This window comes from Dendrobates tinctorius, unplaced genomic scaffold (genome assembly GCF_039654945.1).
Source record: "Dendrobates tinctorius isolate UK_male_01 unplaced genomic scaffold, ASM3965494v1 ptg000028l, whole genome shotgun sequence".
In the NCBI taxonomy this organism is placed as follows: Eukaryota; Metazoa; Chordata; class Amphibia; order Anura; family Dendrobatidae; genus Dendrobates; species Dendrobates tinctorius.
The window spans coordinates 37,336,895-37,352,074 of NW_027361696.1; the positions used below are offsets into that span (position 1 = coordinate 37,336,895).

A 15,180-nucleotide genomic window follows, 5' to 3' on the forward strand; every position below is an offset into this window, starting at 1 on the left:
CTATGTACAAGAATATCACTGCTATATTACAGCCATCTATGTACAAGAATATAACTACTAAAATACTGCTCCTATGTACAAGATTATAACTACTATAATACTGCCCCTATGTACAAGAATATAACTACTATAATACTAATAATATAATATTGTCCTTTTATGTTGATCATTTTACAAAAATGACTCATACATACTACTGTTTGATTCTGTTTGAAATTTTTTTTATTTTCAATCTCCAATGTATGTTGAAAAGTCTAAAAATTGTATCAATTTTAAAGGAAATCTGAAAGCAGGTTTTTTTGCTAGGGAATCTGTGAGCAGCATGATGTAGGTGCAGAGAGCCTGATTCCAGGGATGTCTCACATACTGGGCTGCTTAGTTTAGTTTTGATAGAATCCATGTTTTCTGTGCTGTAGATGTAACGTTGCTTGGAATGCCGAGCCCTGTATAACTCTGCCCACACTCCTGATGGGCTGCTTTCTTTGTACCCTGTATATTGACAGCAAGCTACCAAGCAGTGATGTGGGTTGGGTTGTACGGATTATCCTGCTTGCCTTGCATGTGACACAATCTCTTATTGATAAAATATTAAAACTATAGCAAACTGCTGAGCAAGTGATACATCATTGAAATCAGGGCTTCTGTTGCAGATTATACAGCAAAAATTTGCTTAATGATCCCCTGTATTATATAGCATAAGCAAATAAATTACTTAGCACAAAAAGACAAATAAAAACATGTTCATGGTTGTTTATCAAATATTTTATAGACATTTATAGACTATTAGTAAATGTGTTTTTCTTTGTTGTAATCTGATCATGTTACTGAGACCCTTGAGATCAGTTGGATATTGGTTTAATGTATGGGCACTCTGGGTCCTCCATGGAGAATCGTACTTTTTGTAGCTGCTTTTAATAAATAGAGGTCTCACATTAATGTTCCAAGCCACAAAACTCCTTAACGTTTCACCGTTGCGTACTCCACAACTTCTGATTGTCTGACTCTGGAAGAGGCATTTTGACCGTTCTCATAATGTCCATGGTAGATAACTGAATATTCACTTTCACATGATGGCTGCATAACCTGAAAAATAATAGCAGAGTATTTATTAATTAACAATCAATATGTACATGGTTCTGTTAATTAGTTTGATGAACTGAAAATAATTATTTGAATTTGACTCAGTAATCCTTTCTTCTCAACATAAGTAAATTTATATGTATTTATATATATTTATATGTATTTCCGTATAAGCAACCAAATAATTGAAGTATCAGGAGCCCCCCAAAAAGTAACAGGGCACTTGATGAAGGCTGTAAGCAGCCGAAACGCGTAAATAACACGTAAATAAATGCTCATTGAAGCAACCAAAAAGATGCCATCCTTCATTAAATAGTGGCAACAGAAGACAGCGCTGATCGTGGTCTCAATTTCGGAAGTGGTTTCCCCCATCTCCCCGGGAATAGCTGCAGTCTATCACTTCGGAATCCAAACCAAAACGAGAGTTGTGCCTCAGGCAGCACAACTATATCAGATGAGCAAGTTTCCTTCTACAACTCACCTTTTACAACTTGACATAAACTTACTACATTTAGATAGCGCCACAAATTTTTTTCTCTTTTAGTATATTCCATACAAATAGTAAGAAACAAAGAAAATGTTAACACCTTTACGAGATATGATGTTTACTTACTTCATATGACGTGTCCCTGCTTTTGATGCGGGCTCGCACCACAAGCCCACATCTTTCCCTGCGCATGATGGCTGGTTTAATCAACAATCATGTGCTTTTAACAGACATGAGTGAGTGGAGCAGAGCCTACGGTTTTTAATCTGTTAATCCCCTGACAGTGGCATTTAACATGCTCCAGCGAAGTGACTGCAGAGCACCGATGGTCGGCTAATGACACCTGTGCCTGGCATTGCGATCCTTCTGTGAAAGTCAACCTGCAGCTGGTGTTCATAGGAGATCAAGATTTTCTCTATACCTAGCAGTGCTAATGTACTGCTATGTTTGGCAAAAGCGATCAGACGATAACAGCTTCAAGTCCACTTTAGGGGACTGTTAAATACAGTAAAAAGTGAAAAAAAGTTATTAAAAATAAAAAAGTAAAAAAACACAAAAGTTTAGATCACCCCCTTTTGCCAATTAAAAATACTAGTATTGCTCTGCGGGAGTTGTGTTCCCACAAACAGCAGTACTAGTATGGTGAACCGATTGCGCGGCCTCACACTGAGCACCACGCCGATCGAGTGTGGGTGTCAGCAATATGTGACAGCTGAAACCCCGCAGCAATGCCCACGATCAGTGCTAGCACCAATTGCGAGCATTTAACCCCTCTGATGCCGCTGTCAGAAGTGACAGCGGCATAGAGAAATGTCGGGCAGGGAACCAGATCCCTGCAAGCTTCCCTAAGGACAATACGATGCGATGGCATTGTCCTCAGGGTCTCCATGGAGACCCCCGTTACCAAGATGGCTGCAGGGTCCTTCCGGGTCTTGCGCAGGGAGGTGGCTTGAGAGCACCTGCTGAGAGCAGGCGCCGGCATGCCTCCTTCAATGCCTGTCAGATCGCTGATCTGATGCTAAGCAGTGCAAAGTGTCAGATCAGCGATCTGACAATATATAGTGGTGTCCCATACTGGGACATTGTAAAAAAGTTATAAAAATATTATAATGTCTAAAAACATTTTTTTTTAAATGCCTAAAGAAAAAATAAATAAATATTTTTCCAATAAATACATTTTTTATGAAAATAAAATTCCATAAAAGTACACCTATTTGTAATCGCTGCTCCCGTATAGACCCACTCTAAAGCTATCCCACTAGTTAACCCCTTCGGTGAGCTCCATAAAAAATAAACAAAAAATGAGGCAAAAACAATGCTTTACCATCATACCACCAAACAAAAAGTGCTAAAAAACGCGATCAAAAAGACGGATGTAAATAAACATGGTAATGCTGAAAACGTCATCTTGTCCCGCCAAAAAAAGCCACCATACAGCTCCAGAAGCAGAAAAATAAAAAAGTTATAGCTCTCAGAATAAAGTGATGTAAAAATAATTATTTTTTCTATAAAATAGTTATTGTGCAAAAGCTCCAAAACATAAAGAAAATAAATTATGTATCGCTGTAATCGTACTGACTCGAAGAATAAAGCTGTCTTACCAATTTTACCACACGTGGAACGGTATAAAAAAACAAAAACAATTGCTGGTTTTAGTTCATTCTGTCTCCTAAAAATTAGAATAGAAAGCGATCAAAAAATGTCATGTCCCCGAAAATGGTACCGATAAAAATGTCAGCTCATCCCGCAAAAATCAAGCCCTCACATGACTCTGTCCACAGAAAAATGAAAAAATTATAGCTCCAAAAATATGGTGATGCAAAAACTAGCTTTCGCAATAAATAGCGTTTTTAGTGTGTGACAGCTGTCAAGCATAAAAACCAGATATAGATCTGGTATTGCTGTAATCGCAATGATCCGAAGAATAAAGTCGCCTAATCACTTATAACTAGTGTTGAGCGATACCATCCGATATAGAGAAATATTGGATCGGCCCGATACAAAAAAAGTATCGGGTATCGCCGATTCCGATACCGGAAGTCCCATTCAAGTCAATGGGACAGAAATATTGGAATGAAAAAAAACCCTTTCTTTACTTGCACATCCAGTTCGGGAGGGGGGAAGAGTGTGGGCAGTGCGTGGGAGGACACTGTGCGTGTCTGTGTGTGCGGGTGGGCTCTGTGCGGGCCTGCCGGGGGTCTGTACAGGCCTGCCGGGGGCTTGTGCCGGCTGCCAGGGGTCTGTACGGGCCTGCCGGGGGCTTGTGCCGGCTGCCGGGGGTCTGTACGGGCCTGCCGGGGGCTTGTTCTTGCTGGCGGGGGTCTGTGCGGGCCTGCTGGGGGTCTTGTGTGTGTGCAGACATCGACCGATGGGACTACAAGTCCCATCGGGTGATGCCTGCTACAATGACAGTGATTGACATATTAGCCAGTGATGGGACAGTAGTAGTCCCATCATCCGGCTAATGTGTTGAATGTAATATATACGGACCGTGAGGAAGGCACATAGTGCTGAAACATGTAGTCCCTTGCTGGAATGCTACTAATTGATTGGAGTTCCTTATACTTTTTATGACATAATGGATTAATAAAGAAGAAGTTTTTACAAATCTGGTGAACTTTCATCCTTTTGCTGGATCCCAATTTCCTCATATTTCTATATATATATATAGATATATATACATGCTACATACATACTACATACTACATATATACTACATTCATACAACATACATACTACATACAGTTGTGGCCAAAAGTATTGACACCACGGCAATTCTGTCAGATAATACTCAGTTTCTTCCTGAAAATGATTGCAAACACAAATTCTTTGGTATTATTATCTTCATTTAATTTGTCTTAAATGAAAAAACACAAAAAGAATTGTCCTAAAGCCAAATTGGATATAATTCCACACCAAACATAAAAAAGAGGGTGGACAAAAGTATTGGCACTGTTCGAAAAATCATGTGATGCTTCTCTAATTTGTGTAATTAACAGCACCTGTAACTTACCTGTGGCACCTAACAGGTGTTGGCAATAACTAAATCACACTTGCAGCCAGTTGACATGGATTAAAGTTGACTCAACCTCTGTCCTGTGTCCTTGTGTGTACCACATTGAGCATGGAGAAAAGAAAGAAGACCAAAGAACTGTCTGAGGACTTGAGAAACCAAATTGTGAGGAAGCATGAGCAATCTCAAGGCTACAAGTCCATCTCCAAAGACCTGAATGTTCCTGTGTCTACCGTGCGCAGTGTCATCAAGAAGTTTAAAGCCCATGGCACTGTGGCTAACCTCCCTAGATGTGGACGGAAAAGAAAAATTGACAAGAGATTTCAACGCAAGATTGTGCGGATATTGGATAAAGAACCTCGACTAACATCCAAACAAGTTCAAGCTGCCCTGCAGTCCGAGGGTACAACAGTGTCAACCCGTACTATCCGTCGGCGTCTGAATGAAAAGGGACTGTATGGTAGGAGACCCAGGAATACCCCACTTCTTACCCCGAGACATAAAAAATCCAGGCTGGAGTTTACCAAAACTTACCTGAAAAAGCCTAAAACATTTTGGAAGAATGTTCTCTGGTCAGATGAGACAAAAGTAGAGCTTTTTGGGCAAAGGCATCAACATAGAGTTTACAGGAGAAAAAAAGAGGCATTCAAAGAAATAAACACGTTCCCTACAGTCAAATATGGCGGAGTTCCCTGATGTTTTGGGGTTGCTTTGCTGCCTCTGGCACTGGACTGCTTGACCGTGTGCATGGCATTATGAAGTCTGAAGACTACCAACAAATTTTGCAGCATAATGTAGGGCCCAGTGTGAGAAAGCTGGGTCTCCCTCAGAGGTCATGGGTCTTCCAGCAGTACAATGACCCAAAACACACTTCAAAAAGCACTAGAAAATGGTTTGAGAGAAAGCACTGGAGACTTCTAAGGTGGCCAGCAATGAGTCCAGACCTCAATCCCATAGAACACCTGTGGAGAGATCTAAAAATGGCAGTTTGGAGAAGGCATCCTTCAAATATCAGGGATCTGGAGCAGTTTGCCAAAGAAGAATGGTCTAAAATTCCAGCAGAGCATTGTAAGAAACTCATTGATGGTTACCGGAAGCGGTTGGTCGCAGTTATTTTGGCTAAAGGTTGTGCAACCAAGTATTAGGCTGAGGGTGCCAATACTTTTGTCTGGCCTATTTTTGGAGTTTTGTGTGAAAGGATTAATGTTTTGCTTTTTGCTTCATTCTCTTTTGTGTTTTTTCATTTAAGACAAATTAAATGAAGATAATAATACCAAATAATTTGTGTTTGCAATCATTTTCAGGAAGAAACTGAGTATTATCTGACAGAATTGCAGGGGTGTCAATACTTTTGGCCACAACTGTATATACTACATTCATACAACATACATACATACTACATACATACTACATATATTCTACATTCATACAACATATAACCTACATTCATACTACATATATACTACATTCATACATACTACATAAAAAAAATAGTCCCTAGTCTCACTTTTGGCATTGCTGTGTGAAAAAGTTCCCAAGCAGCTTTTGCCATAAAGTCAGACCAGGGACTAATTTTTTACAGTGACGGAGGAATACAGTGCAGAAGGATCCCTACCTCCCATCATTGGATTCCTGGAGCCCCATAGAGAGCAGTCGCATCAGCTGATGCTGCTGTTCTCCACGGGAGATCGGCGTGGGACACGTGGATTTCTGCGGATCAGGGAGTATATGGCTTGTTTGTTATTTTCATATTTTTTCATAGATGACACTGGCTTCAGGGAACAATGTGACAAGTATTGGTGAGTATGTACTCTATGTTATATGTACTGTATGTCTATATGTATGTATTGTATGGATGTATGAATGTATTGTAAGAATGTATGTATGTTGTATGTAGTATGTATGTTGTATGTATGTTGTATGAACGTAGTATATATGTATTGTGAGAATCATGTGGGAATAGTGGATGAGGGCAGGTATATCTCGCCCAGATTCCTTTCCTATGTGGCCTAGTCTGGTCAGTATCGCACCTGCTTGCTAATGAATAATGGGAGGTAGATATAAAAGGATGCAAGGTGGTTGTGTGAGTGTCTCAGCCTGGGAACACAGAGAGCCTGTCTGTGTGAGAGACACACGTGAGTGGAAGCAGTGCCCACTGCAACTGTGGTTTGGCTGGACGGGAGAAGCCCCCCAGTTGGTAGTTAGGTTGTCCATTGTTTAGTTAGTGCCGGACAGGCAAGGATTTGTTTTATGTTTTATTTCCTTTTGCATTGCTTTCACCGTTAATAAACCTGACACAGGGTCAGTTATACACGAATCCCAGCTCTGCGCCTGAGTTTCATGCTGAACGCACGTGACCTTTGACCCCAGCAAAGGCGATCCCGGAGTGTTTTATCACATTGTGGTGGAGAACGCGGGCATCACGTTGCAAGCATGAGCATGGAGGACGTGGTGAAAGCGCTGGTACAGTCCACCGCCGTCCAGCAAGAAGCTAATCGAGTGATGATGGCCCAGCTGAAGGAGTTGGTGGACATGACAGTTACCGATCGTTCGCTTCTCCAGCAGGTGGCGCAGCGCTTGGCAAGCTTACCTGAGCTTAACCTGGAAGCCGAGTCGACAGTGATTCACGTGAGTCGGTACTGGCAGAAAATGACGACCGAAGATGACGTCGAGGCATACCTGACCACGTTTGAACGGATGGCGGTGCGAGAAAAATGGCCGAAGGCACGATGGGCCGGCCTGATTGCCCCGTTTCTTTCCGGTGAGGCCCAAAAGGCTTATTATGACTTAGAGCCTGAAGCCGCGCAGGACTTTGACAAATTGAAAGCCGAGATCTTGGCCCGGCTGGGAGTGACGACCGCTGTCCGTGCACAGAGAGTGCATCAATGGACTTATCAGCCGGATAAACCACCGCGGTCCCAGATGTTCGACCTGATCCACGTGACGAAGAAGTGGCTACAACCCGAGGTGTTGACAGAGCCAGAGATAATCCAGAGAGTCGTCATGGACAAGTACCTGAGAGCTCTACCGCCAGCCCTGAGGAAGTGGGTAAGGCCTGTTTCACACTTGCTTTTTTTTGCAGCGCGTTTTTCCCGCAAAAAAACGCATTGAAAAACGCATACAAAAGCATACAACTGCTGCGTTTTTTTCAAGCATTTTTATGAGCATGCATGAAAAAAACGCAGCGTTTTTATGCGTTTTTAGTGCGTTTTTACCGCGTTTGCGTTTTTTTCCAACATTAGGTGGCCCCTCACACTAACCCAAACCATGACTTTACTAACCCTAACCCTGACCCTAACCCTAACCCTAACCCTAACCCTGACCCTAACACTAACCCTGACACTAACCCTTAACCAAACCATACTTAACGCTAACCCTGACCCTAACCCTTAACCAAACCATACTTAACCCTAACCCTGACCCTAACCCTGACCCTAACCCTAACCCTTACCCTAACCCTAACCCTAACCCTAACCCTGACCCTAACCCTAACCCTAACCCTGACCCTAACCCTAACCCTGACCCTAACCCTAACCCTAACCCTGACCCTAACCCTTAACCAAACCATACTTAACCCTAACCCTGACCCTAACCCTGACCCTAACCCTTAACCAAACCATACTTAACCCTAACCCTGACCCTAACCCTAACCCTGACCCTAACCCTAACCCTAACCCTAACCCTGACCCTAACCCTTAACCAAACCATACTTAACCCTAACCATGACCCTAACCCTGACCCTAACCCTAACCCTAACCCTAACCCTGACCCTAACCCTTAACCAAACCATACTTAACCCTAACCCTGACCCTAACCCTAACCCTAACCCTGACCCTAACCCTTAACCAAACCATACTTAACCCTAACCCTGACCCTAACCCTAACCCTAACCCTGACCCTAACCCTAACCCTAAACCCCCTTAACTAACCCTAACTTTACCCAAACCCCTAAATTCCATTGTCTAAACTAATGGTAAAAAAAAAAACGCATGTGCAAAAAAACGCATACATAAGCATGCCAATGCGCACATATGCTCACCATAGACTTATAATGGGTGTCTTGCTGTAAAAAAACGCATTGCGCGCGCATGCGTTTTCTTGAGGCAAATCGGACGCACAAAAAATGCAACAAGTTGCATTTTGTGCGCCCGAGCGCATACCGCAAAAAAACGCATGCGCGGTAAAACGCGTACAAACGCATGTGGCGCACATAAGCGCATCCCATGCAAAGTATAGGAAAAAAAACGCATGCGCTATTTAGCACTAAATTACCGCGAAAAAAACCAAATGTGAAACCAGCCTTAGCCATGGAAATCCTACGACGGCAGATCAACTGGTGGATCTGGTTGAACATTACTCCGTGGCGGAAGGACTCCGAGACGACGCTACCCCACCTCGTTCTTCATCATCTCCACGTGGAACCGGTAAGACTGTTCCAGGGAGTAGGGGAGATGGAAAAATCCCTAAGACAGTGGGGGAGGAAAACGGGACTGCCCGCACTGCGAGGCCGAGAGTAACGAACTATGGTCTAAGCAAGGGGTCCGTTAGGTGTTTCCGCTGCCAAGAGATGGGACATATTGCTGCAAACTGTCCGGTCACTACTGAACCCATGCAGTGCGACGTCACAGACTTTAAAAACCGCATGTCTATGGTTGCACGGGTAGTGAGTGTGAATGCCGGTCAAAAGGATGTGGAAAAACACTTGTGTGATTTAACTGTTGATGGCAAAAATGTGGTGGCATTGTTAGACTCGGGAAGTGTGGTGACTCTGGTGAAGGCCAGTCTGGTGTCAGCCCCGACTGGACCATCAGACAAATTTTCTGTAATGTGTGTGCATGGAGACACCTGTTCGTACCTCACCATGGTCATATGCATTACTACTTCCTATGGGTCTGTGCAACATAAAGTGGGACTCGTCCCGGCGTTATTGCATGATGTTATCCTGGGCTGGGATTTTCCCCACTTCTGGCAATTGTGGGAGAATCAGTTGATGCCCTTGGGTAATAGTGTACATGATTCTTCTCCCAGGGAGCGTGTGGGTCCCGAACCCCTGGAAGAGGTCTCCCCGGAAGACTCGGGGGAAGAGTCTGCGGGAAATGACCTGCAGTTCCCGTTTTCAGTCATGGCGGGTGATAATGAGGAGACCGGGGAAGAGGAGGAGGCTGACAGCCGTCCACCTCCCCGTTTGCCGGATTTAGAAGTTCAGAAAGATGACTTCCAAAGCGAGCAAATAAAGGATCCTACCCTTTCTCAGGCTAGGACAAATGTGAAAGTGATAAATGGGGTACCCGTAGAACCTGGCTCTAGGCTGGCATATCCTTACATGGTTCTGGAGAATGATTTACTCTATCAGATAGAGAAAAAGGGGGAAGATACGGTGCAACTATTAGTCGTGCCAAAACCCTACCGGCGGCAGGTGCTGGACCTCGCCCACAGACATGTGATGGGAGGTCACCTGGGAGTCCAGAAAACCACCGAAAGGATATTACACTGTTTTGTTTGGCCAGGCATGCATCACGATATTCGTGTATATTGCGAGTCTTGTCCTGACTGCCAAGCCTCTGCACCTAAGCCCCGGTTCTGTAGCCCTTTGGTACCCCTACCTATTATTGAAGTCCCGTTTGAGAGGATTGGGATGGATTTAGTTGGGCCCCTTCCACGGTCTGCACGTGGACACCAACATATCCTGGTCATCTTGGATTATGCCACTCGTTACCCGGAGGCCATCCCTTTGCGTAACACGGCCACCAAGATGATTGCCAAGGAGCTGGTGCATGTGTTTAGTCGGGTCGGTATACCAAAACAGATACTCACCGACCAGGGGACCCCCTTTATGTCCAGGATAATGAAGGAGCTCTGCCGATTGTTACAAATCGAACCGTTACGCACATCCGTGTATCACCCTCAAACAGACGGGTTGGTTGAACGGTTCAATAAAACTCTGAAGCAGATGCTGAGAAAGGTGATAGACAAGGATGGGAAGAACTGGGACTATTTACTTCCGTATTTGCTTTTTGCCATCAGGGAAGTACCCCAGTCTTCCACGGGATTCTCGCCTTTCGAGTTATTGTACGCCCGACGTCCTCGTGGACTGTTAGATGTTGCAAAAGAAACCTGGGAGGGTCAGGTCACTCCATTTAAAACAGTGATAGATCACGTCACACAAATGCAGGACCGTATTGCGACTGTTATGCTTATCGTCAAAGAACACATGATACAGGCTCAAGGAGCCCAAAAAAGAATCTATGATAGGGGCGCCAAGATCCGTACGTTTGCACCCGGAGATAGGGTATTGATCCTGGTCCCCAAGGTGGACAGTAAGTTCCTGGCAAAGTGGCAGGGCCCCTTTGAGATCAAGGAAAGAGTTGGTGAAGTAAACTACAAAGTATACCAGGCAGGTAAACGGAAACCTGAACAGATTTATCATGTAAATCTGATAAAGCCCTGGAAGGATCGGTCTGCCTTGTCAGCGGAGCTGGCCCGTCCTGTCTGCTCGCATACCGTACCGGAGGTACGGGTTGCAGAGACTCTCTCGGAGCGGCAAAAGACTGAGGTCAGGCAGTTTCTACTTCACAACCAAAAGTTTTTCTCAGAAAAACCCGGGCAGACTATGCTAATGAAACATGACATCGTAACGGAACCTGGTGTCACAGTTCACGTAAAGCCCTACCGAATCCCGGAAGCGCGCCGTGAAGCCGTTTCCCGAGAAGTGAAGGCAATGTTAGAGTTAGGAGTCATTGAGGAATCGCACAGTGAGTGGTCCAGCCCGATTGTGCTAATTCCTAAACCGGACGGCTCCATCCGGTTCTGCAATGACTTCAGGAAACTGAATGCGGTCTCAAAATTTGATGCCTATCCTATGCCCCGGGTCGACGAGTTAATAGATCGGTTAGGAAAAGCCCGGTATATTACGACCCTAGATCTAACAAAGGGGTATTGGCAGATCCCTCTGGCTGAGGCTGCCAGAGAAAAGACGGCATTTGCTACGCCGGAAGGTTTATTTCAGTATGTGTATATGCCGTTTGGACTGCACGGGGCACCGGCGACCTTCCAGAGACTGATGGATCGAGTCTTGAGGCCACATAGGCGGTACGCTTCGGCCTATTTGGATGACATTGTCATTTACAGCTTGGACTGGGAGACTCATCTCCAGAAAGTACAAGCTGTGATTGACGACCTGTGGGAGGCAGGTCTAACCGCGAACCCCAAGAAATGTCACATCGGGCTAGAAGAAGCCCGGTATTTGGGGTATGTAATTGGGAGGGGTGTTGTTAAACCCTAGGTTGATAAGATTCAGGCGGTTCAGGACTGGCACAACCTGTCAACAAGAAGCAGGTGCAAGCCTTCCTGGGGATCGCTGGCTATTATCGCCGGTTCATACCCAATTTTGCAGCCATCGCTACCCCCCTGACGGATCTTACAAAAGGGAAAGACTCCGTCATGATTAAATGATTAAATGGAGTTTAGCGGCTGAAGAAGCCTTCCATAGCCTAAAACGGGCACTTTGCTCTCAGCCCGTACTGGTGACTCCGGACTTCCGCAGCGAGTTTGTGGTACAAATGGATGCCTCTTATACCGGTATCGGGGCCGTACTCTCACAAGTGAGGGACGGAGTGGAACACCCAGTCCTCTATCTCAGCAGGAAGCTGAATAAACACGAGCAAAGGTATGCAGTCGTAGAAAAAGAGTGCCTCGCCATTAAGTGGGCTCTAGAGGCCCTCAAATATTACCTGGTGGGCCGAAAGTTCAGGCTGATCACTGACCATGCCCCTCTCAAGTGGATGCACTTGAACAAGGAACGGAATAGCCGGGTGACCCGGTGGTTCCTTGCCCTGCAGGCCTACACTTTTACGGTGGAGCACCGCCCAGGGGTACAGATGGGGAATGCAGATGCCCTGTCCCGAGTGCACTGTTTGGCGGGTGTCATTGCTCGACCAGAGTGGTCTGAGCAGAGGGGGGGGATATGTGAGAATCATGTGGGAATAGTGGATGAGGGCAGGTATATCTCGCCCAGATTCCTTTCCTTATGTGGCCTAGTCTGGTCAGTATCGCACCTGCTTGCTAATGAATAATGGGAGGTGGATATAAAAGGATGCAAGGTGGTTGTGTGAGTGTCTCAGCCTGGGAAAACAGAGAGCCTGTCTGTGTGAGAGACACACGTGAGTGGAAGCAGTGCCCACTGCAACTGTGGTTTGGCAGGACGGGAGAAGCCCGCCAGTTGGTAGTTAGGTTGTCCATTGTTTAGTTAGTGCCGGACAGGCAAGGATTTGTTTTATGTTTTATTTCCTTTTGCATTGCTTTCACCGTTAATAAACCTGACACAGGGTCAGTTATACACGAATCCCAGCTCTGCGCCTGAGTTTCATGCTGAACGCACGTGACCTTTGACCCCAGCAAAGGCGATCCCGGAGTGTTTTATCACAGTATGTAGTATGTATGTAGTATGAATGTAGCATATATGTAGTATGTATGTAGTATGTATGTAGAATGTACTGTATGTCTGTAGCATGTTGTATGTATGTAGTATGTATGTAGTATGTATGTAGTATGAATGTAGTATATATGTAGTATGTATGTATGTATGGTGTATGAATGTAGTGTATATGTAGTATGTATGTAGTATGAATGTAGTATATATGTAGTATGTATGTAGCATGTACTGTATGTCTGTAGCATGTTGTATGTATGTAGTATGAATGTAGTATATGTAGTATGTATGTAATATGTATGTATGTATGGTGTATGAATGTAGTATGTATGTAGTATGAATGTAGTATATATGTAGTATGTATGTAGTATGAATGTAGTATGTACTGTATATCTGTAGTATGTAGTATGAATGTTGTATATATGTAGTATGTATGTAGCATGTAGTGTGTATATAGTATGTATATATATATTTTTTTGTTTTACATTCAACACATTAGCCGGATGATCGGACTACTACTGTCCCATCATTGGCTAATGTGTCAATCACTGTCATTGTAGCAGGCATAGCCCGATGGGACCTGTAGTCCCATTGGACGATGCCTGCACACACACAAGACCCCCGGCAGCCGGCACAAGCCCCCGGTAGGCCCATACAGAGCCCCGGCAGCCAGCACAAGCCCACAGCAGGCCCATACAGACCCCCGACAGCCGGCACAAGCCCCCGGCAGCCCCGTACAGACCCCCGGCAGCTGGCACAAGCCCCCGGCAGGCCCGTACACACCTCCCTACAGCCGGCACAGGCCCCCGGCAGGCCCATACAGGCCCCCCGCAGTCGGTACAGGCACTCCGCAGTCGGCACAGACCGCGCATCATGATGCGCACAGACCACGCATCATGTTGACATCATTTCAGCAGCCAATCACAGCCACAACAGTGGCTCATTGCATTATGGGGACTTCCAATTCCAGTATCCGATATTGAAAAAATATCGGTACTCGGTATCGGAATTCTGATACAGCGAATATCAGCCGATATCCGATATTTGCAGTATCGGAATGCTCAACACTGCTTATAACTAGAGTTGAGCGAAACGGGTCGAAAAATTTCAAAAGTCGCCGACTTTTGGCAAAGTCGGGTTTCATGAAACGAAACCCGACCCTAGGATGAGGTCGGCCACAAGGTCGGCGACTTACGCGCCAAAGTCGCGTTTCAAAAGTTTGTTTTGCGCTCTTTTTCAGCCAATCAGGATCCACGGACACTGTGGGCAACGTGATGACATAGGCACGGGTCACCACCATCTTTCAGAAGGGCATGCAAGTGATTGGCTTGCTTTGGTGGGCGTCACAGGGGGTATAAAAGGGTGTGCACGCCGACCGCCATCTTACTTCTGCCGATCTTAGCATAGGGAGAGGTTGCTGCTGATTCTGTAGAGAGAGTGTTAGGCAGGGAAGAAGAAAAAAAAACTGCTTCTGCTGCTAGCGATTGTGCCTGTACAACACACCAGTCACTGTGTGTGCAGTGCAAGGGGAGGCTATATTGTGGTGTATCAGTTTTGTTGGTTGTTGGGCTGCCTTCTAAGGCTTCCTGACAGCTGCATTGCTGTTTACCCACTGCTCTGCAAACTGCTTTTTTAAAAGCAATCCCAATTTTTTTTTTGTCCTGCTGAGGTACTGAGCTGCAAACTGCTTTTTTAAAAGCAATCCCAATTTTTTTTTTTGTCCTGCTGAGGTACTGAGCGTGCATTTTTTCACACCATACAGCGATGTACGCTCCTCACACAGTACCGTGTAATGGCTGTTATCACAGCCACAGTGAAGCTATCTGTGTCACTCTGTGAGAATAAGTCGAGGACATGTTCCGTTCTTACAGACCTGCACTCTAGGGAGATTCCTACTCTGCCCAATTCTACATACACCTTGTAGTTTGTGATACACTAGCCAATTTCTGCCTGTGACATAGCGCTGTGATATTCAGTGGGCCTCACACAATCCAAAAGTGTCCAGTGTCCACAAGTGTCTGCAGAAATTCAAAATCTCACTTATCCTCTAGTCACTTTGGTCACAGCTGTGCCATCGAGCCTGTGACATAGCGCTCAGATATTCAGTGGGCCTCACACAATCCAAAAGTGTCCAGTGTCCACAAGAGTCTGCAGAAATTCAAAATCTCACTT

The 15,180-nt window shown here is 45.1% G+C and overlaps 1 protein-coding gene across 1 annotated transcript in view; it reads right to left on the reverse strand.

The window, feature by feature from the left end:
* Positions 1-255: 255 nt before the first annotated feature.
* LOC141084892 (sialoadhesin-like) overlaps positions 256-15,180 on the reverse strand; it is a 78,316-nt gene continuing 63,391 nt past the window's right edge. Inside the window, exon 7 of the mRNA XM_073569846.1 lies at positions 256-1,083. Coding sequence (XP_073425947.1) covers positions 958-1,083 — 126 coding nt within the window. The 3' untranslated portion in view covers positions 256-957. The remainder of the gene's footprint in view (positions 1,084-15,180) is intronic.